Source organism: Macaca mulatta, chromosome 3 (genome assembly GCF_049350105.2).
Source record: "Macaca mulatta isolate MMU2019108-1 chromosome 3, T2T-MMU8v2.0, whole genome shotgun sequence".
Taxonomy (NCBI): domain Eukaryota; kingdom Metazoa; phylum Chordata; class Mammalia; order Primates; family Cercopithecidae; genus Macaca; species Macaca mulatta.
Genome location: NC_133408.1, coordinates 1,661,951 through 1,677,525, shown reverse-complemented (window position 1 = coordinate 1,677,525; position 15,575 = coordinate 1,661,951). Strand labels below are relative to the sequence as shown.

General features: G+C 55.7%; 1 protein-coding gene across 28 annotated transcripts in view; it reads left to right on the top strand.

The window, feature by feature from the left end:
- The window catches only part of PCBP3 (poly(rC) binding protein 3), a 286,185-nt gene that overhangs the window by 237,988 nt on the left and 32,622 nt on the right, over positions 1 to 15,575 (top strand). For 9 of the 28 annotated variants that reach the window (XM_077995350.1, XM_077995348.1, XM_077995359.1 and 6 more), the window contains 6 exons: positions 1,943 to 2,097; positions 4,256 to 4,279; positions 5,251 to 5,283; positions 5,634 to 5,750; positions 13,557 to 13,688; positions 14,849 to 14,977. In XM_077995350.1, the coding sequence (XP_077851476.1) occupies positions 1,943 to 2,097; positions 4,256 to 4,279; positions 5,251 to 5,283; positions 5,634 to 5,750; positions 13,557 to 13,688; positions 14,849 to 14,977 (590 nt within the window). Of the gene's footprint in view, positions 1 to 1,938; positions 2,122 to 3,937; positions 4,049 to 4,165; positions 4,280 to 5,250; positions 5,284 to 5,633; positions 5,751 to 13,556; positions 13,689 to 14,848; positions 14,978 to 15,575 lie in introns of those variants that run through there. The other 19 variants (XM_077995374.1, XM_077995372.1, XM_077995373.1 and 16 more) reach the window with 4 other exon arrangements.

Below are 15,575 nucleotides of genomic sequence, written 5' to 3'. Positions count from 1 at the left end.
GACTGATAGAGGCTGACAGCCTGGAGCCCCAAGCACCCCTGGCAGGAGCTGACCCACTTTCCCTTCCCTCGGCTGGAAACCTTGACATAACAGATGGCTGCAGGGCCCTGCTGTCCCTCTGATAGGGAGGAGAGTTTTTAATTAAAAAGGAGGCACGGAGCTCCAGAGCAGCCACACCGAGATCCAGTCCATGTGTGCTGGTCCGTCGGTACCCACAGGTGAAAGGCTGCAGCCGGGCTTATCTCAGGGTGCCCGTGTGCGCACAGAGGTGCTTATTGGGCCACGCCATGCATTGGAACTGATACTCTTCTCTCCTTTCTGAGACCTTTCTACACGAACGCACTACTTACAATGAGTCACCGAAGCAATGGCATGAGCTGTGCTGTCCAGCAGAGCTGTCCGTGGTGCCAGAAACGGCTTCTCTGCTTTTCCCCCGGCAGCCGCCGCTGCCCACACAAGACTGTTTGGCACTTTAAATGTGCTTGTGGATGTTTAGTTTTAAACTGAAAAAGCCACATGTGGCCGATGTGCCACACAGTGAAGCGAGAGCATTCGTATGCAAGGATGATCTTCAGGACCCTTTGTGCTACGTGAAGTCCTCGTTAAATGCAACGTGAAAATCCTTGTCCTTCAAAGTGTCATTTTATTACAAATAATAATGTAATAAAATTATAAATTAATACAAATAATATTACAGATAACAATTTGTAATAAAATTACAGTAATTTTGTGAGTCTGAGTGTGTTGATGAAGTGACCTATACATGCGTTTTTAAGCACAGTAAGCATGGGTGTAGACAGCGTAAGCGCAGGTGTAGACAGCGAGTCACTTTGTCAGTGCAGAGGTGCATCCGTGGCTGTGGCTCCACCCCGACACCTGTGGCTGCTGTTTGCAGATCCTCCTTACACACCACACAGGCAGTTGGAATGGGCTTTGCCTCTGTGTTGTCTTTGTGTTTTTCTTTTAGCATATTTTTAACAGAACTATTTTATTGAGAAAAAAGCCCTTTGTCCCATCTTTTAACCCATAGCCTCTTCTGTGTGAACCGGTTGAATCAAAGGGCAGTGTCCAGGCAGCTCGATTATGGTGGGGGGTGCGGCTTCACAGGGTTCTGTTCCTGGTGGATTTTGCGAGGCAGCCCCCCTGGGTGAGGTGTTGCCCTTCAGGGAAGGACTCGGTGTGGAACTGACTCTGCAGAGCCCAGTTCCTCGGAGCAGGGTCCCCACCGTGCCGCGCAAAGTCGCCCTGACCGTCGCACGAGCTCCTCACCTTCACTACTATCATTCTTTGCTGGTCAATCATAAAATGAGGCCTTAATTTTGCCCAGTGGGCTCCGTCAGTTCACTGAACGACAGTGCACAGCAGTGACACGATGACTGCAGACAGCGCTGTGTGCGTGGAAGGCACTTGCCGAGAACTGCCAGGGACACCAGCTGTTTGGCAGCTTAGTTGACAGAGACTAAGTCACATGAGAGCATGAGGGGATGAGGATGGCAGGCTCGGGATGTGAAGGGCCGGCTCCCACACCCTGGCGAGGGGACTCCGGCACCCCGCAACCGTGTGTTGAGGCCACAGCAGAAGCAAGGGGGCAGAGCTGCAGGGCGCTGGGCCTATGAGATGCGAGTCCCCAGGGCCTCACAGGGGTAGCTCCTGCCAGTCTCTGGCTGCTGAGAGAGGTGCTCCTATGAGCCTGGGCAGATGCAGACCTTGGCCAGGAGCTGCGGTGGCCTGCCCAGTGTCAGGAGGGAGGTAGCCGTGGGGCCTCCCTGGAGACCTCTCCCAAGGCCCTCCCCTGAACTCCTGCATACCCTGTGCCAAGCATGTGAGGCCTGGTCAGCACGTGGCGGGTGGGCAACCCCTTCCTACTGCCACCCAGGAGGCCCCTGGATGTGCATGGGCCATGAGACTCTTCTCTAGCAGCAGCTGTGCCTTCTCTCTCCAGGTGACGCCTTCTGGGCCCCATCTGTCCTTCCTCACAGCACCCTCAGCGCCTTAAGCCACCACCCCCAGCCACAATTTGGCAGAAGGATGGAGTCCAAGGTCTCAGAAGGTGGCCTGAACGTGACCCTTACCATCCGCCTGCTGATGCATGGAAAGGTAAGAGGAGCCACCATTGGCACTGTAGGAAAGGCAGCCGCAGCAGACAGAACCTGATACTGCCTGGGTCTTTGGATCATTTTTTAATCTTATTTTAAGCAATCTCAAACTTACAAAGCAGTTATAGGTACAGCCCCTTTGAGACTCAGTGCCAACCTGATACCTCCTGCGTGTTTCCTACCAACAGGGACCTTCTCCAACACAGCCACACACAGCCATCCGTGTCAGGGCACCCACACGGATGCATTCCTACCACTGGCTTCCTTCATAGCGGCCGCACGGCATCCCCTGGTGCCGTCTCGAGTCCCTTCCACCTGGAGTAGATGGTTGGCTTTGACTCTGCGGTTGACACTTTGCAGTGTGTGCGGAGTACCTGTGCCTTGGTCTAGGTCTCCTGGCCGTTGGCAGGAACACAGCAGCAGCTCTGCCCTGGGGTGTGCCTGTTGACCACTCGCAGGAAACTCCTCAGACTTTCAGAGCATGTTTCTATCCTCTGGGAGTCGGGTTGCTATGTTCTTCCCCGGCTCATCCTTCCGTGACCACGTGATTTGCTCCGATGCCCTCGCTGCCCTGCTTTGGCCAGAACCCCAAGGTCTGACGAGTCCCTGTTCCTACAGCCCCATCCTGCTCTCTGCTCATCTTGTCCTCCTTGTCCCAGGCCTGGAACCAGCCACTCCCTCAGTAGCTCCTGTATGTGGTGGCATGTTCTGGAAGCCAGGGCGCGTGGTGCTCCTGGGCTGCTGTGGGTCCCGGGCTGCACCTCCGCAGAGCGCTTCCTTCCATGTTCAACTCCCTATATGGAACCCCAGTTCCAGCCCCACAGCACAGGGTCCACCAGTTCTTCCTGCCTCAGGTGTGCACCATGAGGAATCCAGCTGCCAGTATCTGTGTGTGGCCTCCCTCCAGGAGGAGGCTGGCGGAGGCTCTGGGCTCTAGCCCCACAGCACTGGCACATCCTAGGTTTCCAGAAGACAGCCTCCTCCTGAGGGAAGGTGGTGGTGCCCACACCCAGAGCGTTCATTCCTGCAGTGGAGACAGACGGACCTGCCTCTCCGACTGTGGGTGTCAGGAGCCAAGGCCCCACAGTAGATGAGGCTCTGTGAGGCCAGGTGCACAGCCCTATCTCCAGCAGCAGTGGCCATGCCACCCAGCTGTACTCTGTGGGGGAGGTGCCCTGGTTGACAGGGGCCCCTCCTTGTGTCCAGTGTCCCTCTCCCTCCACAGACCCCTCTGCACGCCATCCTCACGGCCTCCCTCTCCCTCCACGGACCCCTCTGCACACCGTCCTCACGGCCTCCCTCTGCCTCCACGGACCCCTCTGCACGCCGTCCTCACGGCCTCCCTCTGCCTCCACGGACCCCTCTGCACGCTGTCCTCACGGCCTCCCTCTGCCTCCACGGACCCCTCTGCACGCTGTCCTCACGGCCTCCCTCTGCCTCCACGGACCCCTCTGCACACCATCCTCATGGCCTCCCTCTCCCTCCACAGACCCCTCTGCACACCGTCCTCACGGCCTCCCTCTGCCTCCATGGCCCCCTCTGCACGCTGTCCTCACAGCCTCACAGAGTCACCATTGCTGGCCCTGCTTCAGGTGACAGGCCACAGTAGCACCTGTCAGCTCCGTCCCGCTGCTGGACAGGGAGATACTGGGCCACTCAGCACAGCGGGGAGTGTGTGTCCCAAAACCACCTCGGGCTCACCGTCAGAACTGTGGCAGCATCTTCCAGCATTCCTTTTAACAGGCTGCCTTTTAAATAGCAGTCATGGAGCACTAGCAGTGCTAAGTTTTATTTGAGTCACACAATTGAAGGAGGCTTTATTTTTCACGCATTTCTTCCAGGGTTTCCTGGCAGCCTGAGTGCGTAGGTGATGCCCCCTGAGTTATTTATCGGGGGCAGGCAGCTGCCCTCCCCCGGGGCACTTCGAGTCAGCCCATCTCTGGCCTGGTCAGGTGGGTGCCAAGGAAGCCCCGGCTCAGGGCCTCTGTATAGGCAGCCTGGCTTGTACACACACCCACCCTGCCCCCACCACCGGCAGATTCTGAATTCTCCCTTCTTCACTCACACAGGGAAGGTAGGCAGGTTTCGGCAATGTCTGCCTCCGGTGTTTTCCTCCTCCTGCTCTATGACATCATCTTTCTGTGATTTTTTTCCTGCAGGAAGTTGGAAGCATCATTGGGAAGGTAATTATTGATTGAATCTCTGCCTGTCTTGGGGTCTCTGTAAGGGGATGGTGAGGATGGCAGCCTCCTTGGGTGCTAGGTGGCACCCAGCAGGTGCACCTTTCCCAGTAGGTTGGTGGTCTGTGTTCCATGAAGTCAGGACCCCAGAGGTGTCACCTTTATGCTGCGTGACATTGAAGCTGGTCCCTGGCTCTGTGCAGACTGAGGGGAAAGGGTTCTCCCCAGCTGGTCGCCTCGCTGCCCCCTGCCCGTGGCCTTAGTGGCCAGCCCTTCTTTCCCAGTTGAAGACCCCACAAAGAATGATTTCTCACGCGTTCTTCAGACGGCTGTGTAATCTGGGTGGTCTCCAGGAGTGCCGGTGGAGGCAGCAGCCCCCAGACACTTCCTTTCCAAATCAGGGCTGGCCCAGGGGAAATAAGGCCCAGTTTGGAAGTCTGCTGCCCCAGGAGGCTGAGCAGTGAGGGCCACCTCCCCGTCTTTGTCACATTTTCACCACCTCCGGGCGTCCTGTGTCCTTCCCCTCAGTCTCACCATGGGGGCGCCTCTAGTAGGTCATTGTCCCGGCTTCCTCCCAAGCGCTTGAGAGGGTGCGTCTCCGAGAGTCACCACCTCCGGGAGGGCGAGCCAGAGCGCAGCCGGCCGTGGGGGGCACCTGAGGGCACACACACTGCCACGTGCCACGAGTGAGCTGCCATGGGAAGTCAGGTCAGACCTGCACCACCCTTGCCAGCTGTGTGCCCGTAGGTGGGTGCACTTGCCTTCCTGGGCCTCAGTTTCCCATCCGAAATGTCCGCCAGGGCGTGGTGGGCATGAAGCCTGGCCTTAGTGGAGAGGCTGGTTTGCTCCTCCAGCGCAGGTGGGAGGCTCTGCGGTGTGGGCACATGGGCCAGGCCGCTCCCCACCCACCCTGGCCGCATTGTCCTCAGTGCCAAAGGGACACCTTTTCCTTATTGTCTAAATCTTTATTCCAGAAAGGAGAAACTGTGAAGAAGATGCGTGAGGAGGTGAGTGTGGTGGGTCCTGACCTGTCTGCAGCCATTCCCGGGTGAGCAGGGAGGGTCCCCAGGCTCTGCCCCTGCTGACATCCTGCCTGTGCTCTCGGCCGGGGCCTGTGGGGAGTGCAGTGCAGGGCCTCTTTCCCCCTACTCGGGCCTCCTGTGCTTCCCTGTGGGGAAGGAATCCGTTGAATTCCTTTTGCTAATTAAAATTTCCTTGTAAAGGAGATTGTTGAGAAGCATTTTACTGTTCATTCGTGGTTTGCCAGTCAGCGGACAGAGGCATGTGTTTGTGTCAATTGTCAACGGACTTTGGCCCCCGGCCCACTGGCCCAAGGGTTTCTCTGCTCTCACCCTAGAGTGGTGCGAGGATCAACATCTCAGAGGGAAACTGCCCAGAGAGGATTGTGACCATCACAGGCCCCACAGACGCCATCTTCAAGGCCTTTGCCATGATCGCATACAAGTTTGAGGAGGTAACCTGCATCCCGGGGAACCTTGGCCAGCCTGGCGGGGGTGGGCATGGTCCCAGCTGGCTCCCTGGGCCTTCTCCCTTGTACCTGGACTAGGGGATGCCCCAGCCCGCCCAGGCAGCCCCATAACCACACTCACCTCCTTTACCTCCCAGGGCCTCTCCCCAGCTCTGGTTCACCCAGTCAGGGGCCAGTGTCCCTCTGTCCTTCTGAAGCCAGCTACTCCCGGCTATGTGCCTTAAGTCCACCTCCCTCAGCTTCCCCAGACCCTGCGCTGGGGCACCTAGCATGGCCTCAGAACACCCTACCCTTCCCCCCGGGGCATGCAGCCTGGCTGACCCTCAGGCCCCACCAGCACCTCCAGCCTCCAGCCAGCTCTGCCACATGGCTCGTGACGAAGCCCTGGCTGGCACAGCCCTGGTCCTCAGCCACACAGCACCATGCCTCTGGGCCCCCCATGAGAGCTGATGTAGCCTGGCTTAGATATGGATGGTAAAGGTAGAGACCATCCATGTTGGTGGTTATGAGACAGAGAGAGACAGAGACAGAGAGAGAGAAACAGAGGGAGAGAGGCAGAGGGAGACACAGAGAGAGATAGAGAGAGAAACAGAGACAAGAGAGACAGAGAGACAGACAGAGACAGAGAGAGAGACAGAGAGCGAGGGGGAGAGAGAAAGAAAGAGCAGCACTTCTGTGTATTCTGTCATTGAGTGAAATTATAATGTCTTCTATGTGTTTCTAATTTTCTTGAAATTGCTGGAAGTTAGAGATGCATTTAGTGTCTTTGAGGGGTTACCATTAAGTAATGAGGTGCACTTTGTGGGAATAAGCGAAGAGCCCTCCAAGGGAGAATGGGCAGAGGCTCTTTAGTATTCAAAGCTGGCCATGGTGGTGGTCGGTGCCATCTTCTGTGCTGGGCAGAGACTCAAAGTCAGGCAGGAGGGGGAACTTCGGTGTGGGAGAGGAGAGGAGGGATGTGCCCTGGGGGAGGCATTGGGGCTAGAAGTGGGACATCCCATGTGACTGGTTGGGGGAGCGTGGGAGGCCTTTTCCAGTGGGTCCTGAGTTGGAACTGGGGACGCACATGAGGGAAGCTGACTGCTCAGGGCTGAGTGCAGCAGAGGCTGTGGCCTGGCCTCCAGGGCTGGACGCTGCAGACACTGGGGCCAGTGCTCCCCTATCATAGGTGGCCTAGCCACTGTCTGGAGGTTGTTTCTTAGTTTCCCCTTTTAGCTACTCTCTCATTTGCAAGAGGATAGCCAGTTCAGGAAAGGCGAGAGAGCCAGGTCACGCTGCTTGGGGATGGTTCAGTTGCCTTTTTGGTCAGCTGTGCTGCGGGGTCCTCGGGATCTTTCTGTTGCTGAGTCATCCTGGCCATTGCCTGATGGGAGACTGATGGAATGCAGCAGACCAGCATCGTGACACCAAGACAGAAACAAGAACAACCGAGTCCCTGGACAGTGGTGAGACCAAGAGCGCTGTTACCCAACCCAAGGCAAGAGGACACATCCCATAGCCATGAGGGCCAGCCTCGGAGAGCCTCGTGGCCGCTCCTTAGGGTGCTGGGCAGCCCACTCCTGGAACCTTCGCTCTACAGGTGGCATGTGCAGTGGCACAGACGCCAGCATGGCTGGCCAGCAAGAAACCTGCAGAAAAGCAATTACCCACCGCTGCTTATGCCAACACATCTTCCACCCAGGGCAGGCGGTGTCCCGAATAACTTCTGCCGGAGTTGGCGATGCGTTTCTGACCGCAGTTTCTGCCTGTGTGATTCCCACTGTGGGAGACACTCAGTCATCCCTCCCACAGGGCACACACATAATCACAGGTGGCCTGGTTTTGGAACTGAAGTTTGAGTCAGAATTTCCAGCTGTGGAGATTATAGAATTAGGGTCTCTATGTACAAAGAAGTCTCAGGATACCTTTCCTAAGGTGTCTGAGTTATTCATCTGAGGCCAGCAGGGCCTGGTGACTGGCCCCAAGGAAGCAGTGTCTGGTGGAGGCATATGGAGACCGGGGAAGGGCTGTGGCTCAGGCCAAGAGGTTAGAACCGAGGCCTGTGCCCTCCAGCTTCAGTTGGGACCTGTCTTTGTTTCTCCCGTTAAACACTGTGGCCAGTGTTTAACGGCTGGTTGCCCTATGCAGGTTGCTGAATTTAAGTTTCAAATGACCTGGGGACTGATCAGTAAACTTTAATAATTGGGTTGCTTTTCTAGGAGAAAGGGATGCTAGCAAAGTCACAGGTGATTTGTTTAGAGTCAGTTGTCCATGTAGATGCAAGCGGAAAGCATCAGCTGTCATCCCCCAGGGTCCCATTTGATGAAATTGGCATGTCTTGAGATTTTCCTCCCTGGGGCCTGGTGGTGGGCGGTGTGTCCAGTAGTCAGTGAGAGTGAGGGCAGTGGTTACTGTTTGGGATAATCAAGAATGGCATTAGAATGAATATGTGTTAAGCTAACAATTATCATAAAGTGAAAAGAAAATAGAAAAGGGACCAGAGGTGGATGACAACCAGGGGCCCGTGGAGAATGAGAGGGAGAGTGATTAAATGTAAGCAGATGAAAAAGGAAACAAATCAGACAGAGGTCTTGTCAGGACATCTGAGCAGAAACTGGCCTTTGTCCAAGGTCTTCAGCTTGCAGGAAGGTCTCAGATCAGCCATCTGTTTCTGAAGAATGGCTGCCTCTAGAGGATCTCAGAGAACCTCAGTTTGAGGTCCTGTATGGGAGTCATTCTCTGGTTGTGTGGAATTCTGAATCGCCACTTTGGCTGTGAAATGTGAACCCAAGGACTGATTCCTTGGAGTTTCACTGCTGGGTTTGTTAGCAGTACCTGGTAAGGCCCCTTCCAATGAGGTTAGAGAAACAGATTTTCTCTGATGTCCCTTCCAATAGACAAAATCTCCTGGTTGAAGAACCTAAGGAGGATGTTTGGGAAGATGTCGTGGGAAGCAGCCGTAACCTACGTGATTACGTAGGTTACGTAGGGCTGTGCTGAGTCCTCTGCAGTCATTTGCCATCTCTGCCTGCAGCAGGACAGAATCGAGTATCAGGAATCCCTGAAGGTACGAGCCCTCCAGTCATCAGTCCATGGAGGGAGAGCTGAGGTGTCTCCAAGCGAGCAGACTGTATGGCCAAGAAAGCTCAAAGGATTCGGAGTTTTCATCTTTGGGTCCTTCGGTTTTTCCAGAAGACTGTGGATGGTCAGGACAGTGTTGTTCTTGAGTAAAGGGTAACCACTCACAGAGTTCTGTTTAATGGTTTGTGTAAAATGTATTTCTCAATCACTTCATGTAAAAGTTGGTATGCTTCAGCTTGGAAATACAAAATCAAGGAATTTTTTTTAGCAACTTTAAGGACTATAGCTTTTAAACAAGGAAATGCTTCAACCCATCCTGAAAACAGACACACAACAATGAAAGCATTTCCAGTCCCAGGTGGACGCTGGTTAAAATCTACCTGAAGGTGTTCAGAGGGCCCTTGAGGCGTCACTCTGGGGCGTCGTCTCACCCTCACACCATGTCGGGTTGTGCTGTTGACAGATACCTGGCCTTCGAAGAACCTCAGCAGTCTTTGTAAAGCTTCCCACCAGTGCTGATTGGAGATACTCATCAATTTGTCTACGGCATGATGAGGAGTGTCATGGATTGACTTAGCTAATACCCATTTGAAATCATCTGGTACCAAAGCCAGCTGTCTTGAGGGCACCAGAAAAGATTGAGTAAAGGGTACAACCAGAATTTTCAGAATTTGTCCATTCTTCCTTTTCAAAATCAGGGGCGAAGTGTTGAAATCTTACAATGGCCTCTTTGCTTGCCTCCAGAGATCCAGCCTTCAAGGCTTGGCTGGAGTCAGCCGTGGCTAAAGCACTGGTTGGCCAGAATGACCCCCCAGAGCACCTTCCCCAACGTCCGCATCTCCATCTGCACTGGCCTCGCGTCTGCAGTCACCACCTCTCTAAGAAGAAGTGTGCCTGAGAACTCAGCACGCGGCCCATGTTGGGTGGGCTTCCAGCAGAGCTAAAAGCCCCTCTGTTTCCAGAGCATCCACTGCCACGGGCCCTTGGCTAGTTGACAAGTGCCGGCGAGTGTGATGAGTTCTGTATCTGGCAGACTTTCCCCACCACAGGGGACTGTGCCGAAGGAGAGCCAGGTTAGCAGCAGCACACTGTCCCAGCCTGCTTGGGCTGCCATTGCAAAATGCCACAGCTGGGCGGCTTACACAGCAGACGCTGGTTCTCTCACAGTCCAGGAGGCTGGAAGTCTCAGATCAAGGTGCCATCAGGGCCGGTTCCTCTGAGGCCTCTTTCTTTGACTTGGAGACGCCACCTTCTTCCTGGGTCCTCACAGGGTCACCCCTCTGTGTGTGTCAGTATCCTCGTCCCTTCTTCTTACAAGGACACGAGTCAGATTACATTAGGTTCTACTGTAGGCACCCCATTTTACCTTAGTTACCTCTGTAAAGCCCCATCTCTAAACACAGTCACACAGAGGATCAGAGTTTCAGTGGATGAACTTGGTCCGGTTCTGTAGCACAGGCCCTGCCTGATCACCTCCAGCTTCACTTGTGAAGTAGGACATTAGGCTGGGGTTCTCAGCAGGAGTCTGCTAAGGCTGCAGGTGGGTGGGGTCCCTCCACAGGCTTCCTTGTCTTGAACAAAGGAGGGCGTCACCAGGACTGAACTGAATTGCTAGGGAGATTTAGGTCTTCTAGGTCTTAATGAGCACCTGGAAAAAGCAGGAGAGGGCGTCAGTGACCCCCAGGGCGTGACTGTCCAGGTTAATCATTGTGCTTCCCAGTGAGGGCAAAACATGCTCACTCTCCTGGTCTAGCGGCAGCCCTGGAGGAACAGCGTGAACACCCGCCACCACGAAGCAAGTGGCTTTGGGAAGAATGGACAGCGAAGTTGTGTTTCGGTTCAGTACACCTAGGAAGTAAGGGAGAATAATTTTGTTGGTGGCCCTGAGGTCTTCAGCAGATCAGTATCTCTGTCTGTTTGGTATCAGTAGTTTGAGCCCTTCTTTTGGATTTGGGGTCACGGGATTGTGGAGAATTTCGGGTCGTGTTTTGGTGGAACCTCTCGGAGCCTTTGGAGGCTCCGCCCCAGTCATTTTGCCTGTGTTAGTGGGATTGTGTCAGGTGCAGCGTCAAGACCCTTGTCTGGAGTCTGCACCCACCTCATGAGGCGGGGGTCTGCCCAGAGCCCACACAGCTTGCCAGTGGGCTGAGTTCTCTAGGAGCTCAGGAAACAGTGTCTCTGATGTGCATTTAAGATGCCATTCCATTTTCAAGCAAAGTCTCTGCCTACTAAATTTTCAGGGGTGGAGTCCCAGAGCAGGAATGAATGTTTTCCAGTCAAGGGCCCAAGGGTTAGAGTTCAGGGCTGGGAAATAGGGAGAGAAAACACGGCGGGTTATTTGAAACGCCTTCCAGGGTGTGGTGTATCTAAACTGAGGAGGAGGATTACATGAGACCTTTCTGCAGGTCGGATGTAAGAACAGTCTCCACAGCCACCAGGAGGACGAGGAAGACCACCTGCGTCCAGCATTAGTCACTCTGAGGGCTGAAGGCCAGGTGGGATGCCGGCCGCCCGTTCCTTCGTCGGGCTCCCTCACTGCCTGGACCCAGGATCTTTCTGTGTCTCAGTTGTTATTTATGGGGATGGGATCATCTTTTCTCTGACGTCCGTTCTGAGTGCAGCAGCTATAATGAGCGTCCTTGTCCGGCGCTGGGGCTGGTGAGGGGCGCCTAGCTCTCTGATCTGCAGGAATCCTGGCTCATTTTTGTTCCAGAGCTTTTTCAGTGTGTTCTGCCAGTGGCTGTCATTCAGCAGAAGGGCTATTCCCATCCCCATTTCTGTTTTCACGTGGGGCTTCACTCCACTGACCTCATGGGGCGACAGGGCTGCCCTCACGCCAGCCTTGAAGGGTAGAGACAGTCGGGGTTGTCAGAAGGGACTTTCTGTCTGTCCCCAAATCTCCAGTTGTTTCATCTTACAGCTGTGTGTGTGATTGTTCTAATCAGTTCCTACTGGGGATGTTTTAGGAGTGGCATTTAGGACTTTGCTGTGGGACCTTTTTTGATCCTCGGGTTTATTTGTTGACAGAGTTCAGGTAACTCTGGGTCATGTGCAACCAAAATTCTAAATTCTTCTGTTGGTCATTGCAGGTCTGGTCTGGGTGTAGGGAATCCATAAGTACAGCTCTGAATTCAGCTGCAATCCAAGGGTTAGCTTCTGGAGTTGCCTATTCACCTGGTTTTTGGGGGGTTGGGTTTTTACAGACAGCTGGCATTTGGGGGTTTTAGGAGGGCTGGAAAAGATAGAGGTGGAGTCGATGGAGGAACTGGAAGGGAAGGACAGGGCAGGGGGAGTGCTGGGCAGGGGCAGTGGGAGGAAAAGGAGGGGAGAGCTTATGAGCCTGGGGGTCTGGTTTGTTGCTGATGTCTGCCAGGTTGCTGACTAGCTTTAGCCAAAGAATGTTTAGTGAAGCTATTTTTAAATCAGAACTTCATTTGGAGTCCTCTTCATACCAATCAAAAAACGCTGCCCATTGGGCCTGAAAAAATCTTATTATCTTTCTTTTTTAAGGTGCCTTTCAATGAACAATTTTGTTAAAGTCAAATGTTCCCCAGGGCAGCCACTGAGGCCCAGTCATCCTTGGGGAATTGAAACCACTGGAGAAACAGGCACCCGAGTCCAGGTTGCAATGAGTCCATTCAAGAGTTTTCCTGGGAGAGGAGGGATGGAGACATGGCCCCATGAGAGCGGGTGGCAGGAAGTGGGAATTCAGTGCCCATGCCTCAGGTCCCCAGCCTTGACACACAGAGGCTCTCCCCAGCCCCAGCAGGTACAACACCGGAGAGAACGCTCTGGGTCAAAGTCAAGCTCCCAGCACAAAAAATAGACAAACGGGAACAACCATCCTATTTTCTTGGTAGTCTATAGCAGTTTGTCCAGGCACACACTGACCCAGGCCTTGTTTCTAAGAAGAGGGCACTTTTTGTGGAGACCAAATTGTGTTGCCCTGAATCATAGCTCAGGCATGATGGACCCAGAGCTGGCGGGTATCCTGGGGGAGCCTCCGTGTCACTGCCTCTGCCAAGCTCTTTACCGCGCTCTGCAGCGAGCTCCAGGCCACAGCCTGGACACTTCCCATGCAGCTGATGGAAGCCCTGTCCCCCATGGGTTACCAGCCTGAACCCAAAGCCCAGCTCCGTCTCCTGGGTGTCAGGACCATGAGCCAAACACCAGCTGCCCAGGAGGGTGGGCACTGGCTCACCCCCACCTCAGCCTTTGCTGCCCCCTCACACTTCTACGTTAACCACACGTCTCCTTCCCCAGACCAGACCCCAGGAGCCATTCTCTGCCCCCATGCCCTCGACACCTAGTTGTGGCCTGTCCCTGGCAGCGCTGCCTCACCTGGCCCTGGGCATCTACCCAGCCCCGCTAGTCTCCAGCCTCCATTCTCCCCTCCACTTAGGCCAGTGTCTACACTTCCTGTGTCAGCCTGTCTATCCACACCCCCTGCCCACCAGGTCTCCACGACCAAGGCCAGACCTGCCCCAACCCCACTATGGCACAGTGACCATCCTGCCTTGCCGTCTGTGTGCCGTGTTGGGCCTGCACGTCCATCTCAGCAGCATCTCCCGGTCCTCCCTGGCCTGGCCTGGCCACTGTGTCCTCGGCTATGCACGGGAGGGGCTCTGTGGGCTTCTGAGCGTGGGAAGTCAGGACGCACCCCCTGCACTCCTCCTGCTTTCTCACTGTGTGAGGCCTGATGTGCTGCCAACACACGTGTCTCTCCCCTAGGATATCATCAACTCCATGAGCAACAGCCCTGCCACCAGCAAGCCCCCAGTGACGCTGAGGCTGGTGGTGCCTGCCAGCCAGTGCGGGTCCCTGATCGGCAAAGGAGGCTCCAAGATCAAGGAGATCAGGGAGGTAACAGGACCTTCCCAGCCTGGGCCGCTGCAGAGCCTCTAGGCAGGCTGCGGGTGGTGGCCACAGGCCAGGCAGCCTTCCTGAGCCTCATCCCTGCAGTCCGTAAGCCCAGTGCTGGCCACGCAGACCCCACAGCTCCAAGTCCAAAACAGGAACACAGGACCCATGAGCAAGTGCAAGTGTGCTGCAGGGACCCGGCCCCACCACAGCCCTCCCACCCACAGCCCCCCCACCCACTGCCCACCTATGGACCCCCCCCCCACTGCCCACCTATGGACCCCCCACCCACTGCTCACCTATGGACCCTGCCTACCAACTACACACCTATGGGCCATGCTGGGGACAGGGAGGAACTAGCTGGTCTCATGGCTCTGGGCAAGGGAGGCTCTGGGCGCTGGGCGCTGTATCTGCTCCCTGTGAGGGGCCTCCATGGCACCTGGAGACAGCCCTGAGCCATCGGCCTGTCCCAATGGGCGGAGTTTGCAGGTGTGAACTTCACATTCACACATTTGTCCCGTTTCAAGGAGAGCCTGAATCCTTTCCCTGTGCAGCAGGGCAGCTGTCCCAATCTTCATTTCCTTTCCCAAGACCAGAGTCCACCTTTCTCTGTGACCTAAAACTCCACAGAGAGAGAATTCCATGTATTTGAAAGGAGTCATTTGTCTCCCTGAAAATGCGTCTGTTTAGATGCCTCCTGTCTAGCCTTGGCCAGGTGTCACTTGCACCCGAGGGAAGGCACAGGGCCAGGTGCCAGGCTGTGGTGGCAGCAGCGGCACGGGGGCGGTGCTGGGATGGGGGCGGGGGAGGGGGCATGTGACAGTGCCAGGCTGTGGTGGCAGCAGCGGCACGGGGACGGTGCTGGGATGGGGGCGGGGGGGCACGTGACTGAGTGCCAGGCTGTGGTGGCTGGGGTGGTGCTGGGATGGGGGCGGTGCTGGGATGGGGGCAGGGGGGGCACGTGACTGAGTGCCAGGCTGTGGTGGCAGGGGTGGTGCTGGGATGGGGGCGGTGCTGGGATGGGGGCGGGGGAGGGGCGCGTGGGCTGTATGCAGGTTTCTAAGGAAGTGTTCTCAAGCTGCCTTGGGTGCCGAGACCCGGGAGGTGCTGCTGCCCCACGTGCTGCCACCCTGGTGCTCCTTTCCAACGTCCTCTCTCTCCAGTCCACAGGTGCCCAGGTGCAGGTGGCCGGGGACATGCTGCCCAACTCCACGGAGCGGGCGGTGACCATCTCGGGGACCCCAGATGCCATCATCCAGTGTGTCAAGCAGATCTGTGTGGTCATGCTGGAGGTACCGTCTGCATGCCAGGGCCAGCCCACGTCAGTGCTGTGTTTGGCCTCCTGGCACTGTAGGCAAAGGCTTGGAAGCCCCGGCTGCCCCAAGGACTCACACAGTTGGGGCTGTGGAGGGCTCCTGACCTGGGCTTCCAAGGCAGCCTGAGCGAGAGCTGTGTCGGTGTGGGTGCCATGGGGTGCTGGGGCTGCCAGCTCAGGGTCCAGTGTCTTCATGGGGCTTCTAGGGGAGAGCAGATGGAGAGGAGGGAGCCTGTGCTCTCATCTTCAGAGTTGGATAAGAAGTTGTCATCCCCCTGACGGGTCTTCGGCAGAGTTGGAGCTGCAGGAATGGTGCTCAGTACGCTGGAGCCAGGCCTTGGCCGGCAGCTGGGGGTGGGAGGGAGGCAAAGGCAGTAGGCTGCTCTGCTCACACAGTTCTGCAGAAGGAGGCGTCGTTTTAAACCACCGTGGAGGAACAGAGGGCGGAACTCGGGAAAACATACGAAACCCATGCAGAAGTAGAGATGGGTGAACAAAAGCATTAAAACGGAAAAGCAGAGAAGGACCGGCTCAGAGCAGACGCCTTTCGTGAAATTTTGGGGGGAGGAAAAAAA